Source organism: Petaurus breviceps, unplaced genomic scaffold, assembly GCF_028583685.1.
Source record: "Petaurus breviceps papuanus isolate PSGF00001 unplaced genomic scaffold, PetGlider_PUasm1.0 181, whole genome shotgun sequence".
Lineage (NCBI taxonomy): Eukaryota > Metazoa > Chordata > Mammalia > Diprotodontia > Petauridae > Petaurus > Petaurus breviceps.
This window is the reverse complement of record NW_027185784.1, coordinates 12,695,132-12,712,374: the sequence shown is the minus strand read 5'-3', so window position 1 is coordinate 12,712,374 and position 17,243 is coordinate 12,695,132. Positions and strand designations below refer to the sequence as shown.

Sequence of the window (17,243 nt, the reverse complement as noted above, 5' to 3'; positions counted from 1 at the left end):
ATCTGTGGGCCACGTTTTAAGAATTAGAATAGGACGAATGAGAGCCATCAGTTTGCCTATCCTTTATTTATCATGAACTGATATTTTGAAGACCTTTTAAAATTGGTTTAGCTTTGTAGTCATCTTTTGACTGTTGTCTACAAGATGTGTGATCTCGAACAAGTCAGTCACATCTCTGTTTCTCCATTGTACTGCTTTTCAAAGTGTTAAAGGATTAATCATAGTAAAGTGGTTGAGATTTGGGGGTTTAAAAAAAGTTTTCCAGTTAATAAGAATCACATTTTATTGTGACTGATCAAGATATGTGCCCACTTAAAAAACAACAACAAAAAAAATACATTTAATCCTAAAATTAGTTTGGCTTCTTCTTGGTCTTCTTGGATGATAGTTGTGTGAGATGTATGTGAAATGATGGAGAGATACCATTCTTATTTACTTTATTTCACCCATCTTTTAATAAGGGTTGACTTGTTCCCTTTAAGTGTCTTGGCCCAGTGAGTTGGTATTCACTAGCTTGCATCTGAACTATGTAATTTTCTTTTTCTGCTCTGTATAGTTCATGTTTTACAGACATGACTCAGCACATCAGTGAAATGGAACAGGACAGGGTGTGTTGATACAGGAAGAAAGGAGAAGCAGGAAGGAAGAACTAATAACTGAGGTTTCTTTTGCTTATTAGATATATTGCCTAGGCAGAACCCCTATCAGTAACTTTAAAAACCATAAAGCTGTAGGGGCAGGGTTTGAATTCTTTTCCTGTAATAGATGACATACTTGGTTATGAAATGTCATCTCTGAGATATTTCTCTAACCCTGGAGCAATTTTGAATGCTTACTTAAAGGACCTACTTACACTCTGAATTATTTTTAAAGTTTGTGTGTGTGTATACACACACACAGACAAACACACACACATAAACATTCAACTTCTGTTCCTTGAGTAGCATTTGTGGTAACATTTCAGCATGAAATGCCTCAGGGTTAGCAGTAAATCTGAATTGATCTGGGAAATGCTTTCATTTCCTTTTACTGTGCTACTTGAAAGCATGAAGTTGTAAGTTTAGAGCTGGAAGGGACTTTATAGGTCATCTGGTCTGACCCCTTTACTTTACAGATGAGCAACTGAGACATAAAGAGGTGACATGACATGGTCACTGTCCCTCCTTGTAGGAGCAGAAGAGAGCCTTTGGACTTGGGTCTTTTGGCTCCAAATCCCATGCTTCTTTACTCTGTACGACATGAGACCACTTGTATATGTATGAACAATTCAACAACAAATCTGCCTGAAAAGTTGGTTTGAAATGATTTTCTGTACCATGAATTTCAAAGAAACTTTTTGGGGCATTTTTTGGCCCAAAATGGGGAAAAGAATCCTGCTCACAATGTATGGGAATTTAGTGTAGACATTGAAGGAGGGCTTCACTGCCACTCAAGTTAGAGACACTGTTGGGAACTAATTTGTGTTAGTAGTCCCCACTGATCATGAAGGGTCACTTGTCCCACTTATTATGAATTAGCATGTACTTTAACCTGACCATTTCACTAGTCATTTGTATTTCCATCAAAGGGTAAGGGAGGGGGAAAGAAAAAGGAAAAAAACCTCAAATTTTATGAGTAGCAGATTCTGATACTGTCCTTGGGGCCCCCTCTGACCAATCTGTAGATGAAACATACTTATAAAAAGGGTCTTTGCTTTTTCACTGAGTAAAAATAAACTGCCTGGGTAGAGGCAGACAATGAATTAGCATTGTAATAGTCATCAAATTGTAGAATTTTGGAGTTAGAAGATACCTATAGATCATCTATTCTACTTGCCAATTTTATATTGAAAAAACTGAAGTTCAGTGAGGTAAAATTGACTGAATTACAGAGAGTGCCCTTATCATGCATGGTGTGTTCTGTTGTGGCATAAGTTTGGGAAGGTCCTTAAGTAGTGCATAGGTACAACTAGCCACAAGTCCCCATGTAGAGAGTCATGTGATTATTCATGCCATAAAGCAGTGGTCTCCAAACTTTTTTGATCATTTACCTCATCCATAAAATATGTTAAAGTACCCCTCTCTGGTGTGTGTGTGTGTGTGTGTGTGTGTGTGTGTATAAAATTTACAAATTGTATTTATGTACTAGTGTACTAGTAATTATGTGTGTTGTAAAATTTATACAAAACACAGGCATTGCAAAGGATGAGATAAAGATGAAATAATATTTGATGTAGTCAGAGTCAATAGGACACCACTATTAGTGAATAGGTGAGTGACGTGGTTGGACCTGAACTTTAAGAAAATTACTTTGGCAGCTAGCTGCATGGATTGGAGAGAGAAGACTTGAGCATGGAGACCAGTTAAAGGCTATTGTAATCTAGTCAATAGAGGGTAGGGTGCAAGAGGGTACAGAGAGAAATTGTGGAGGTAGAAACCAAAGTTTAGCAAATGATTGGTTATGTGAGCTATGGGAGAAGTAGAGGCTGAAGATGATACTGAGCTTGTGAACCTCAACAGTGATAGAAAGTGAGGGCGTGCTGGGAGGGGATGAGGAGAAGATACTGTAATGAGATCTGAAGTACACATCACGTGCCATTCGTGCCTGCTTGTCCTGTTGGACTCACTTTTGCCCCCCCCCCCCCAAATGGGAAGGGGGAAAGTGGGATTTGTAATCGCTGATCACTGCCCTGGTATTCAGAATTATTCTTCTTACCTTCCCAAGGGCACCTGCCACCAGCATAGGGTGAGCAGGGATGGATGTGCTGGGGGCGAGGGGGAGTGTATGTTATTTTCCCAGTGAGATCTTATAATAGCTGACTGTCAGAGAGCAGAGGAGATTCCGCATGACTTTCTATGCTTTTATCAGTCCCAGCTTCCTACTGGTTGATCATGTATCCTGTGGAGTCAGCCCACATCCCCTGGCCCTCACTTGTTGGAGACCACTGTTATATAGTCTTAGAGCTTCCCAATTTGTCTCAGTTTTACAGATCATTAGCAGTTTGGCGTGACTGAAGGTGGCAAATGGAAGATGAATTAGAGAGGAAACAATAAAATAAGTCAGTGGGAAAGTATTAATCAGTTTAGCAAAATTGCTTCTCTTGTATAATGCTATGTGTCCATGTAGTTTTACCAGTAAATTGACATCTAGTTTTCATATGTTACCAGTTATTTGGAAATTTGAGTTGTCTTCTTTACCCACATTTGGTCTGGACAGGAGATTTCACTGTTCTAGGGAACTTCTAGTGAGGGGATACACCCTCTACCCATTCAGATCTGACACTCTTCTCCAGTTTATAATCATAGGAGTTGCTCAGACCATTCTTGCAGCCAGTATATGTCATAAACAACTGGAACTTAAGTTGCAGGTCCATCCGACTTGGGAGGTCATTGCTTCCTTTTGCTACTCCAAATAATTAGAAGATGGTCCTACTGAGAGTTGAAGCTGTTAGAAGTTTACATTCAGGTGTCATGTCCTGAGAGGTCTCAGTCTGGTACATTGGAACAGGGCTAGATTTGGAACCAGAGGAACTGATCCCAGGTCCTAGTTCTGTATAACCACAGCCACATCTCAGACTCTTGGGATCTCAGCTGTTGTCTATAAAATGAAGGGGTTGGACTTGATGACCTCTTGATGACCTTTGATTTTATAAGCCTACAAAATTCCATTGAATTTCTTTAGATAAACATGATGTTTAAATGTGTATTTGAGGGTGGAATAGGAGGTGAGGAAAGATGATAGAAGAGGTTCCTATATCAAGGAAGTGGAAGCTTTGAGCTATGAGAAATTAAAAATAATGATAGAGATGGTTAAGGAGAAAACAATTGTTTATTGCAGATTATGTGGCATTCCAGCCAAATTGTTACATGTTTGAGAATGGAAAACCAACTTGTAGAATGAATTAGTTATGGGGATTGTCCTTAGTTTTAGGAACAAGACATAACTTAGTTTAAAACTTAAATTTGTCTGTGGGTGGCTTGTAGAACAGAAAAAATATTGATGTAATGGTTGCCTGGGGGATAGATACCAAGCATTCACTCAACAATTCCATCATCTGCAAAGCAAACTTAGTGATTGTCTGGAAAAAAATTTGAAAACAGTTATAAGTGAATTCCTGGAATGCATGTAATAAATGAAATTTAAATCTACTTCCTTGCTCCAGTGTATGCAATGTATACATCTCTATATGAATGCTTAAACACTTATATTTGTGTTTTTGTAGATCTTACCAATATATTTGAGTCGTTCCTGCCCCAGTTGCTGGCCTATCCAAACCCCATAGATCCTCTAAATGGTGATGCTGCAGCCATGTACCTTCATCGACCAGAAGAATACAAACAGAAAATTAAAGGTGAGAGAATAAACAGTTTTGCCTGGAGCCCATTGGGTTTCATTGTTATTGTACTGCTGTCCCTTCTGTTCACCAGTCTTAGACTGGGAGGTGTGGTCTAGAACAAGTATCAGCAACCTTCTTGGCAATGCAGACCACTCTTTTCCAGGACTGAACATTGCTCATGAGTGTCATTGGCAGACCTAAGGGAAAGAAGAAATAGAAACAGGAAAGAGAAGGAGAACACCAGTATTCATCTCAGTGTAAATTGTCTACCCCCTCTTTGAATTAGAATATTGGACGTTAAGAATCAGTGGTCTAAGTCCTAACCTCCGGTCCACCACTGACTCAGGACACCATTTTTTCTGTCCTTACAATAACCTTGATGTTTCAGAGGAAGAAAGTTCAAGCTAGTATAGTGATGATGTTAAATCCAGTAGGATCAGACATTTTAGCTTTGTTTCTTTCATTGTAATGACTTGGAAACAGTCACATCGTAATAGATAAGAGAACTCTTAGCCTTATGTAACTTTGTGAATACTTCAATAACTTGTTTTTTTTCTCTTTTCTGCTAATAGCAATCAATACTTGTCAATAGATAAGGGCTAACATTGCTGTTTAGCTATAGTAATATCCTCCTATTAGAGGAAGCTGTTTGCACAGTGCTACAAATCTGGCCTCAGACCCTCACTAGCTGTGTGGCCCTGGGCAAAGGAGGGTCTTCCTCTGTCTACTCAACTGTAAAATGGAGTTAATAATAGCACCTGCCTCCCAGTGTTGTTCTGCAAGTCAGTGAGAAACTCTTTGTGAAAAGCCCTTAGCATAGGGCCTGGCACATAGTAGGCACAAAATGTGTGTGTATTCTCCTTTCGAAATGTGCAGCATAACAGTGAGTAATTGCTGGCATATCCAATTAGGATAGTTCCCATGGATTAAAGTGGAAGTTTATATTTCATTTGTATAAAAAGTTAGGAGTTTCAAATCCTCTTTTTCCATTCTGTAATATTTGCCTGTTGAAGGCACATAAAACTATGCTAAAATTAAAATTAGGTTTATGAAATCGTCACCAAAAAAGGAAGGGAATTCAGAGGAGCCATGAGAAGTCTCCAGTTTCTTCAGGTTAGGGCAGAATTCCCTTTGGTGACTGTCCAATTTAGCATAACTTGCTACCCACCTGTGCAGCAATCCAGAACATCAGCTTCCTCAATAAATGCTGAGACTTCTGGCTGCTTTGAAGTGCACCTGCAAAAGATTAGAGTCAGAATTATTTAAACATGGTTTGTGTGTGAGTCTTTTCATGAAAACACAGGAGAAAAAAATATTGGAACATGTTTTGTTAGTCAGCTAAAGATGGTTTCTTCTTTTACCATCCCAATTCCCCAAAGGCCAGTAGTGCTCAGTGGCTTTGCACAAGTAGGAAAAATAAACCAAGAAACATTAGTTTGCTTAAGTGGGACACTTGGTACTTGCTACACTCTTGATGCAACTCAGTATCTTTGAAGTGTATGCAAAGCACAAAGTGGATGTTAATTCCAAGGTAGAGTTTTAAGACCAAATATTAAATATTGACCTAAGAAGTGTTTAATGGCAGGATTAGATAATTTTAGACAGAGCAACTCATATGACATTGCAGTGGATTTCTGGTGTCTGGTCTCTACTGTAGAAAGAACTGAGATGGTTAATTTTTGTATCACTATTATGATAAAGTAACATAATTACAAAAGGAAAATGACTTACATTCTCCTTCAAGTAGCTGATCTTCAGAATTGGTTACTTCCTGAAATGAGAATGTTTCAAATCACTTTTCTCATCCTGTCATCTTTGGTTGTCCGAAAAGATTAAGGCTACCAAATAGGAACTTCCTGCTTTTCCTCCTCCTTTCCACCTCTAAATATCTCCATCGCACACGTTGACCCTAAGTTAATCTCTCCAAAATTGTTTTGATCATGACAGTCAACTAAAAATTTTTAGTTTAGGTTCCCTTTTGCCTAAAAGATAAAGTCCAAGTTCTTTTAACTAGCATTCAAAGTCTTTTACATCCTGTGACTAAGTCTGCCATTTATGAAGGCTTCTCTCCTTTAAGTCTCTACCCCTACATGAAGCCTATTCACTGGTGTGCTCACTTTTTCTCAAGAACATCTTGTACTTCCTGCCTCTTTTTTTTTTTTAAAGCAATCGGGGTTAAGTAACTTGCTCAAGGTTACACGGCCAGTTATTTCTGGGTGTGGTGCTGAGTATCTGAGCCCGAATTTGATCCCAGGGCATCCCGACACTGGAGCCGGTGCTCTTACTCACTGAGCCACCTGGCTGCCCCCCTGCCTCTTCTGAAATACCCATCTTATCCCCCTTTTCCCAGTAAATTCTAGTCATCCTCAAATCCCAACTTTTAAGAAAAACCTTTTAATATTTATTGCCTGTAACATTCATATAGCTCCAAACTGTGAGATATACCTTGTCTTGTTGTCTTGGAATCTTTTTGTTTGTTTGTTATTTTAATTAATTTTTTTTTAACAAGAAAAAAAATCAGTTTTATCTCCCCACTCTACTCCACCTTTAGAAAAAAAGAAAAGAGCCTTCTTTAACAAACAAACATAGTTGAGCAAAACTAATTCTCTCATTGACCATGTGCAAAAAAATGGATCTCATTCTGCACCTTAAGTTCATTATCGCTCTGTAAGGTGGGTAGGCAGCATGCTTTAGCACTGATCTCCTGGAATCATGGTTGGTCACTGTTGATCAGAGTTTTTATGGCTTTCTAACTCATTTATTTTTACAGTTAGAACTATTGTTTAAAACGTGCTGTTATTAACTTATTAGGAATTTTTTTGCCTGTGAACTTTTCAAGGATAGGGTATTAGGTCGTTTACTTTTTCTCAGCAGTCCTTACAATATAGTAAACATTAAGTAAATCATAGGGTTTTATGGATAAAAGTACACACACAGGCAACCCTTAAGTGATTATACAACCAGTTGTTTTGTTCATTTTAAAACGCTCTCATTTGAGACCTTAAAAATACTATTGATGTCTAGCATTTATAATCACATGGTTGGTCATGATTTCTGAATTAGCCTAGCTGGCCACTGTCTGATGTTTCCACCAGCAGAAACATTTAGCATATATGTTGATTGCTAGTGGAGACCAGGTTAGTTTTGAGGTAAGTAGACTTCAGGAGCTCTTGCTGCTGACCAGTTTACTTTCCCACTTGAATATTTTAGCTCAGTTCTATGAAATACATCTGCCATATGTGGAAGAGTGGTTGTAGACCTCCCTAAGATATCAGCATTTATGAGTTATTAGGCAATGGTTTTAATAGCTATTTTGTATATTTCCCTGATTTTAAAGCAGAGAGTTTGATACCATGCATTTCATTTCTAAAACTGGTCTAAAGTTGTATGAAAGTCTATAAACCTGAACTACTGAGCAGTGATTCCTTTGAAAGTCAGCAGAATCTGTTCCCGTTTAGACGGACATTTTGTTTCTTCTCCTTATCTAAAGGTACAGCTAACAGCAGTAGTAAATTTGAAAGGCCTTCCCAGTTGGGTAGGCAGACCTTTCCTGCCATCATCTTATGCACTCATTCCCTCAAAAATCTTGGAGGAGGCAAAAAAGGGGGTACAGGATAAGAAGAGAGGGCTCAAAACAGTTTCTCCTACATAGATACTTTTATTTGTTAGGAACTACCCAGAAGAAATTATTTCACATGCGTAAATAAAATTCTGGTTAAGGAGTTAGATTTTATCCCTCTGTATGGAAGGAATGAGACAAATTTAATCCCTCAGAATTTAATTTTGTCCTGTTGTCATCACCTTTTTAGAAAACCTTCAAAAGTTTACACTATACTTAGGGTTTTAATGGAAAAAGCCCTAGATTTGGAGTCAAAGCAGCTGGGTTCATATCCAGCATTTCTGTTCATTAGCTATATGACCTTTGGCGAGCTATTCAACCTCTCTAGGCCTCAGCTTCTTCAAGCACTTGAGTGAAGTATGAATCTTTTCATGATATAGGTAAACTATTTATTTGAAAATAATTGTACACTTAGGGTTCATAGGAATAATCTTTAATGGTTCAGTCAGTAGTTCTTCTAATTTTTCCAGATTTCAACCTTGGTTAAAAAAGCCTTATTCTGAGGTAGCTAGGTGGTGCAGTGAATAGAGCACTGGCCCTGGAGTTAGGAGGACCTGAGTTCAAGTGAGGCCTCAGACACTTAACACAAAAACTAGCCATGTGACCTTGGGCAAGTCACTTAATCCCAAGTGCCCAGCCTTCCCCTCTCCAAAAAGCAAAAAAAAAAAAAAAAAAGCCTTATTCTTAGGTAATTAATGTATGTTAAAATTAATAAAGGTGTGTAGGCATCTAGTGGTACAGTGGTGCTGGACCTGGAGTCAGGAAGACCTGTCTCAGTTTTCTCATCTATAAAATGGGGTTCATAATAACACCCACTTCCCAGGATTATCACAAGGTTCCCATGAGATACTATTTATGAATCACTTTTTAAACTTTAAAGTGCTCATAAATGCTAGCTATTGTTACTGGGTTGTTGTCTTATTTTCCACTTGGCAAACTATTTTTCAGTGACCCTCTTTAACCAGATGGCTCAGATACCTGACAGGCAAAGTCTATAGTTCAGTAACATTCCAAAGTCCATTCTCATAGTAAGAGGCTTGAGTTACCTTTGATTACAAAACTGTAAAACAAAGAATTATTGGGGTTTTGGGAGTCCATATAAATACTAAACAAATGTTTGAGGCAAATATTTGTTTTAAGTTAGACACACACAGAAAGAGTATGAGAGGACACATTGAACTCTTTCCTCCTCATCCCCATCTCCTGACGACCCTGATTTCCTCCACATCTTAGCTAAACTTCCACCTTGTGCAAGAATCCTTTCCCAGTACTCCTCAGTCTTACTGCCTTCCCTCCAAGATTGCCCCCAGCTTATCCTTTATATATCTGTTTGTACACAGTTAGACTGTGAACTTGTTAAAAGTTTCTTTTTTGCCTTTCCCTGTATCCTCAGTGCTTAACACAGAGCCTGGCTCATAGTAGGCACTTAATTACATGCTGATTGACTGACTGTTCTCTGCCTTCACTGATAAAAAACAAGGCATATTTTCAGCTCTGGATTGAGCAGAGTAAACAGTTTGGGGTGGAAGTTGAAGTCATATTAGCTACTTACATGAAATTGCTCACTAGTTTTAACATCAATGAGTTGAATGGGCAAATTGACCTACTTGCTTCCATATCTGGAATATTCTTTGTTCATAGTCCTCCCTCTTGGAATTGTTAGCTTCTTTCCACACATAGCTCAGAGCCCTTTTCCTTCTCGCACCCAAAGCCTTTCCTGATTCCCTGAGTTGTCAGAACTTCCTCCTTTACTCACATTTTCCTGTACTTCTCTCTGTGTCTCAGTTGTAACCCGCAGTATGATATAAGTGCCATAAGGGCCATGAATTTTGTTTGTTTTGTCTTTTTATTTCTAGCCCTTTTCCATAGCATAATGCCCTAAATATTAGGGTGGGCCCTTAAATCTCATTGAAGAGAGCATACCGTCTTATGCCACCCCTCTTTCTCATCCCATCTCTCTTCCTCTGTAACTAATAACTGAAGAGTGTTAGGGATGAACAGGAAAGGATTAAGGAAAGGGAGTCATTGGGGAAACATGCAAAGAACAAGAATATAGAAATTCTTTTTACCTTCTTTTTTTTTTAATCTAAATCTGAAGTTAGAGAAATAAAGCCATATTATGAGCTAGGACATCAAGTAACTGCCATGAGCCAGGCAGTCAGAGTGTAAGGACAAGTTTACAGGGTGTAGTCCCTGACTTCAAGGGGCTTACCTTTTACTGAGGAATTTTTTATGGGGAAGTTTTTATGGGAAAACCAACAGGTCCAACGTGAGACTTGTTTGAAAACCTCGTGACTTATGCCATGTACCTTCCTTACTCAGATTTGCAGCATCAGGGACTAACATGGTCTTGTTAGCAGCCCAGTTGTCTCTCTTCTACAAAATCCTACATTGTAAAGTCAAGGTTGAGTTCATACAGCTTGATATACCAAGTAAATCAATTAGGCTAGAGTCTTGGCTAAAGACATGGGAACTGAACTGAAAGGATATCACACCCCTGCATATTTTCTTAATTCAGTTTTTATTTTCAGTTCCAGATTCTTGCTCCTCCTTCCCCCACTGAGAAGTAAGCCCTCCATTTCTTAGTAGTTCTTTCTTTTCTCAGCTCCTCTCTAGTCCCTTTACTCCTCTTCAGTAGCAGTGAGTGACATTGAATGTCATATGCTAGGTGCCAGGTGAGAAGACTGGGCCAGTCTGGGAAGGTTTAGAGCAGACTGGAGTGCATGGCAGACTGGGTCGGCTCTCTAGGAAGGGCAGCACCATGCACAGGGAGCAGTGAGGAGGCACCTTTAGCTGGAGAAACCTCTGTATAGTGCTTACTGTGTGCCAGGAAGTGTGCCAAGAGCTTTATGCTTATTATCTCATTGGACCCTCACAACAACACTGAAAGGTAGGTGCTGTTATTATCCCTATTTACAGATCAGGAAACAGAGGCAAACAGGTTAAATGACTTGCCCAGGGTCCCACAGCTGGTAAGTAGCTGAGGCTGGATTTGAACTCGTATCTTCCTGACTACAGGCCAGTGCTCTCCCTTGCACTCCCACCAGATGCCCAGAGAGTAGGGGCTGATGACAAAAGAGAATAAGAGGGCAAGGCTGGAGAGGTTGTAAACAGAGGCTGGATTGTGTCAGGTTCTCTGACTTTTTTCTTCCATCACAGTTTGCCTGTTCTCCTAGACTTGGCCTGTGAACTCTAGACATGGTCAGTTATCTTGTCCTCATTGGGTCTGTTAAGTGCTCCAAGAGAGGACAGGCCCCTCTCGACCCATTGGTTTGGCTGTTGTATGGGCCTGCCTTCTCTCAGGATGAGGCCTTCCAGTTCTTTCCAGGTTCCTCCCCCTAGCACATCTCTCTGGTTCAGGCTCTGCCCCCATGCTTGCTCACTGTGCCTCCTGTCTCTTGTCCCCTCTGCAGAATACATTCAGAAATATGCCACAGAAGAAGCACTGAAGGAGCAGGAAGAGGGCACTGGGGACAGCTCGTCGGAGAGTTCTATGTCTGACTTTTCGGAAGACGAGGCGCAAGATATGGAGTTGTAGTAGAAAAGGCCACCTGCTTTTCAGAAAGACTATTATTTCCTAACCATGAGAAGCAGACTATAATATTCATATTTAAACAAAGCAATTTTTTTTATTACTAAACAAGGTTTTTATGAATAATAGCATCGATATATATATATTATATATCACCCTTTAGATCTTGATTTCTTGGTCATTTCTCAACCTGAGGTGCATAGCATATTCCCACATTCCATTTTGGTAGCAATATGCAGCCCGAATGCATGCATTCATAAGTCCATTTGGCCAAGTCAACTTGTGCGCTACTGAGCTGTCAACGAAATAGCTGCTGTGATAGGTAGACGTGAGGACAAAAAATACTGCTTCCTTTATTGGTGGTTCCAAAGAAACAAAACAAACCAACCAACCCTTGGACATTAAGATAGACTAGAGCTTTTTTCGGAACAAAGAGGAAAGACTCGGGAAGGGAGAAGGCCTGATGTAAGTGTGCTTAGAGAGCCAACAGCCCAGTAGCAGTGCCGCTCCTTCCCATTCGTGTTGGCACCCTGTTTTACATGGAGTGACCACAACTGAGTACAGGGAGCTATCTATCTGGAGTATTGACGCTTAAAGGAAGGTTTTTTGACTTGGATTTTAAGTACTTTTTTTATATGTGGATTCCTGCCCTTCCACCTACAGGGCCCTGCAACCATGGGTGTATTTGTTTTGGGAACCTTTTGAAATCCTTTTTCTGGACATGACTCATTTTCTTGGTCTGGATTCTAAGCTCCATCCCTTTTGTGGGCGGAGGGGGGAAAGGAGGGAAATGACATGAATAGTGCTTCGGTTCATTCAGAGCACTTGCAAAATTAGACTCTACTTTGCCAGTTTGAGACTGCTACCCTTGACTGAGAGCTTTAAACTTGCTCTTTCGTGCTTGAACTGTGTTTAGACATACATTGCAGATTGTACCTTCATCTACCAAGAGAGGGTCTCATCATCAAAACGAGTCATTATGCTGAGCATTAGACCTGGGAAGACTGGGCCAGTGGCCACAAATACTTCAGCACTCTCATTTAATGTGTTGTCTTTTTTTTTTCCTTCTTCTGCCACCCCTTGACAGCGGCTTGATTACCGTCTGCTCCTGGGAGGGGGGAGAGGACATTGCAGACCCCAACACACATTCAGAATTCTAACAGAAGACAGATTTGAGCAAATAAAGGTTATTCTACCCAAAGTGATTATACATGGGGAAAACAAGTGCAACAGTTGAAGGACTCTTCTGAAGGGGGAGGGAGGGAAAGGGAGGGGATGAAATATCTTCTGATGTAGTAGAACAGGTTTTGAAGGTGGATTTTTTTCCCTGTCCATGTTAAGAGGGAATTAGACACTTTAAAATGCCCGCCAATCAGATGTAAACTCAGCTAGCTACATGTCTGGAGGTTGCCTACAAAGTTCCTTTCAGATCTTAATGTTGCCTGCTGTATTTTAGGGAGTTTTGTGAAAATTTTTAGACAGCCAGAAAAAAATTCTTTTTTTTTTGGGGGGGGGGGTGCAACCAGTAAGGACAGTAGCAGAATTAGCCAATTTTGAGACACTTTAAAAAAGAATGTTTTGAATGTCCCACAGGGCTCATTCGGTAGATTTAAAAAAAAAAAATTCTGAAATGCATTTTTAAATTTAGAAGTACTATATTCCATAAGATTTGAGTCAATGAGGTTGGAAGATAGCCTTTTTTTTTTAATTCAAAAAGCACAATCAATCTCTTTTCCTTTGAAAAATCTATATAAAGTACAACTTGCTTTATTTAGCATGATTATTTTCCTAAATAAAAAGACATACAAAGAATTTATTTTATGTTAATTACGGGCATGACGCAAAAGGTTTTCTTTCCTTTTTATTTGCTTAAAATAAAAAAAAGTGCAGTTAAGTAGGGCTGTGGTTAGTTAACCGTGCTGAAGTTATCTATCTAGCATTTGTGACTTGTTGGAAGGGTAGTATTAACTATTTAACCTGTCATGGTGTACTTTAACTCTTATCTAGCACGTTGTATTCTCATTACTTTGGGGGAGGGGAGGGTATCTCTGCTGGCACGGTCTAACTTGCTTACCTGCTGAATTAGCAGTTTGCTTGTGCTATAACCTTTACTGTAGGTGCTATTTAGGGGTAGGCTTAAAGTGCTGGGGGTGGTGATTTCAGTTAAAACAATAAAAAATTGTATTTTTTCAATATTGTATAAACAATAGTGTTCTAATGACCTTAAATTTATTTCCAGGTAACTATTGTTTTTAATCTAGTTAATAACCAGGTTGCCAGTCCATAACCAGGTTTGGGGGCATGTGAACCAGTGTACATCTCGTCTCCATGACCAAGGCCCATTTCTTTAATTAAACAGACAAGCCAACAATTCCTTCTACTCTAAAGCACCAGCATCAGAGGTTTTTATAGTACAGGGTGCTCTCATAAGTGAGACTCGTTCTGGAGACCGGAAGCCAATCTGAGCATTGCTTCATTGTGTGGTGTGTGTGCGTGTGGTGCGTGTGCGTGCGTGTGCATGTGTGTACATAAGCGTGTCAGTGATTAGGTTTCTCTGTTAGCTTTCAAAGCCTCATGCCATTGCTATATAAATTACATGATGTCCTTTCAGGCTGTACACATCCTTTCTGAGAGACTAACTATGGATCTGTGCATGTTTTCTTGGCTCTTTATATGTGGAGACTGGTTTTCTGCATGTCAAAAAAGATTGCCTAATTAGCATTTCTCAGTGCCCCATCTTTGCCCCTCTACTACAGCTTGAGGGAAGTTTTGGTCAATGAGGCCCATAGTTGGTCCCAAGTAAAAGAGGGCTTTCTGTATTTCAAGGGGAATCCAGTGCCGCCTCCTCCCTCCAGCCCCCCACTCCCCCCCCAGTATGGCAGGGAGAGTAAGCCAAAGTAGATTTTCCTACACTAACCAGCTGTCTGTGGTCCAAACCTTACCTGATTTTCCCCTTTTACTTCTGAGACTAGTTAACCAGTATCCCCAGGGAATCCTGGATGCAGATATTAGGCAACTAGCGATGGCAATTTTTTTTAGTTCAGGTAGTACCTGTACTTTCTGAAATCCTATCTTGTGGTTTTATTACTATTCTCTGCCCCTGTTCTATGACTGATCTTAAGCTCTGGCCAAATACCAACAAGCAAGATAGTCTCAACCAGTAGCATTTGATCTGCTGTCCACTGGCACTCAATGGATTCTTGAACACCGGAGCCTTGTTAGAGGCTAAGTGGGTAGTGGTTGATGACCTAGAAACAGGCACTTTGGCTCGTGTCCTTGAGTGTCCCCTCCCCCCACCCCACTCTGAGGTCACCGTACAGTTTTAACCTGGCATCTCATACCTTGAAGATGAACGATCATCAGAAGTTGCCATATCTTGTCAGGACCTAACAATCTTCTTTCCACTTCAAAAGACGCTTTTCTAATTGCCAACAGGTTGAATACAAACTCAGAGAAGTGTTTAGCTTCTGAAAGGGAGTTTAATCTCAACAAAATCCATGAATCTCCCAATTCTTTTTGGTCTGATGTTTGATTTGTATTAAGCCTCCTATTGTGGTGACTGAAAAAAAAAATGAAAGGAGGCATCCTCTGTTAATCCTGGTGGGTGAGATAGCCACAGTTAAGGAATTGGCTTCTAACTTGACTAACATGGTCTCAAGGATTCACCCAGTAAAGTTAAAAAAGAAATAACTCAGAAAAGTTAGCAGGGTTTGTGTGTTGTGTGTGTATGAGTGTATGCGCGTGTGTGCATGTGTTTTTTAATCAGCACCCTCAAACCAGTTCCCTGAAATCAACTTAGTTCAGATTTATAGGAGGGCAGCAAGCACTTCCCTCCTCTTAACCCATGTTCATTTTCCCTCTAGTCATGTGGAATATTCACAGAGGATTCTGGAAGACACTGGTTTTCTCACTGAGTCTTGTGGAAGGGTGCCTCAGGGGAAGTGGAAATAATGAGCAGCTTTTAGCTATGTGAGGATTCTCCACCATCACTATATGCCCCTCGAGGGCAGGGACTTGCTTTTGGGCTTGCCTCAGTTAAGCGGGCCCTTTGGCAGGTCTGTAGGCATCATGAGAAATGGCCATTATTTACTGACTGTATTTGGTACATATTGTGTGATACTTGAAGAGATGAAAGGGGTTTCCAAGCCCTTCATTGGAGTCTAAGATTTTTATCTTTTTTTCTCCTCCCCCCCTCCCTACCGCCTTTTTTTCTTGCATTGTGATGATGTAGTGGGCACATCTGTCAACAGGACGAATGCCTCTTCTCTAAGACTATAACCTCTCAAATAGTTGTGTATAATGAAAGAACTGTAAACTTTTTTAAATAAAATGTATATACCTTGGCATTTGGCTGGACCTTGATCAATAAGCTCAGCTGACAAGCCCCTATGTTTTCTCTTAGGAACTGGACTCCAAAAGTCCCTCCTCATAAAGCTGTTGAAGGCAGCTGTGTGTATTTGAGTCTTGATCTCAGAGCACATATTGTTCTCTTAAAGGGGATAAGTTTGAGGCAGATGAATAGATTGGTCTGGGAGTGTGTGTGTGTGTGTGTGTGTGTGTGTGTGTGTGTGTGTGTGTGTGTTACAGTATAAGTTGTTAGTAACTGGTTCAAAAAAGTTAGGTCATTTTTCCACTAGACCTTTTCTAAAGTATAGTGGCCTGACCCTCATACCAAGTTTGGTTCAACTAGGCAGGGTGCCCGTTTCTTGATTTTAGCCCAGACCTTATTGAGAAAGTGAAACCTCCCAACCAAGTATAGTGAGTTCTGTGATCAGAAAATGGCCCCAGTTTATGTCAAGGGATGACTTCTTGAGGAGAGGGGCTCTGGGAAGATAGATTAGATTCCAAAAATCTCCTAACAGTTGTGTTGAGAGAGATGGTCTTCTTAGTTCTTTAGACCTCGGCACTTGCCATCAGTCAACACTAGGTGGTACTGTGAACTACATTTAATATCTAAACAGCATCTGGTTTGGATGGTTTCTTTGGACAGTGAGACCACTCTGGGCACTGACTGCCTCCTTCCCACATGCCAAAATTCCTGACTCACCTCCTTCACTCCTTCTACTCTCTTTTCCTTTCCTCTTCCTCCAGTTCTTAATTCTTTTGCCATCTTTGGTAGCTTGTTGTAGTTCCCTGAAAATGGTTGAGGCATTTGAGCTGCTAAATAGCCAGAATTCTCATGAAAATAATACCCACTCCCACTTAACTTTGGCTTTCCCTCAACGCCCAAGGGAGGAGAAGCACATTCCTTGTAGATTGATTGGATCCTAGATCCACGGTCCCCAGTTTCAGATGAAGGATGAAAGTAACCAGCTTCAGGAAATAGCACTTTTGAAGTCAAGTCAACAAGCATCAAGCTCTGGACCAGGCTGTGTGCTAAGTGATGGAGACAGAATGAAGGGTAAAATAACTCACAGCCTACTGGGGGAGACAGACATACAAACAATGAACAAACAAGATATAGACGGGATATACAGAAGATCGTCTCAGAGGGAAGACACTGAAGTGAAGGCCTGTGCAAGACTTCTCAGAGAAAGTGGAACTTGGAGACTTGAAAGAAGTCAGGTGGACAGGAGTTTCAGTCGTGTGGGTCAGCCAGTGAAAATGCCTAGGGTGAGAGATTGGAGCATCCTGTGTCCAATGGATTGAGGTGTCTGGTTATGAAATGAGTGCTTCTGGATTAATTATTATATTTGTTTAGGTAGAAGGCACCCTTACATAACTGCTAGACCACAATTTCAGAATCTAGCCTTCAATATTTAGACCCTCCTCAAAAT

General features: G+C 40.3%; 1 protein-coding gene across 2 annotated transcripts in view; it reads left to right on the top strand.

The window, feature by feature from the left end:
- UBE2H (ubiquitin conjugating enzyme E2 H) overlaps positions 1 to 17,243 on the top strand; it is a 157,391-nt gene that overhangs the window by 136,705 nt on the left and 3,443 nt on the right. The window contains exons 6-7 of one of the 2 annotated variants that reach the window (XM_069087207.1): positions 4,202 to 4,330; positions 11,348 to 15,809. In XM_069087207.1, coding sequence (XP_068943308.1) covers positions 4,202 to 4,330; positions 11,348 to 11,472 — 254 coding nt within the window. In that variant the 3' untranslated portion in view covers positions 11,473 to 15,809. Of the gene's footprint in view, positions 1 to 4,201; positions 4,331 to 11,347; positions 15,810 to 17,243 lie in introns of those variants that run through there. The other variant, XM_069087208.1, reaches the window with a different exon arrangement.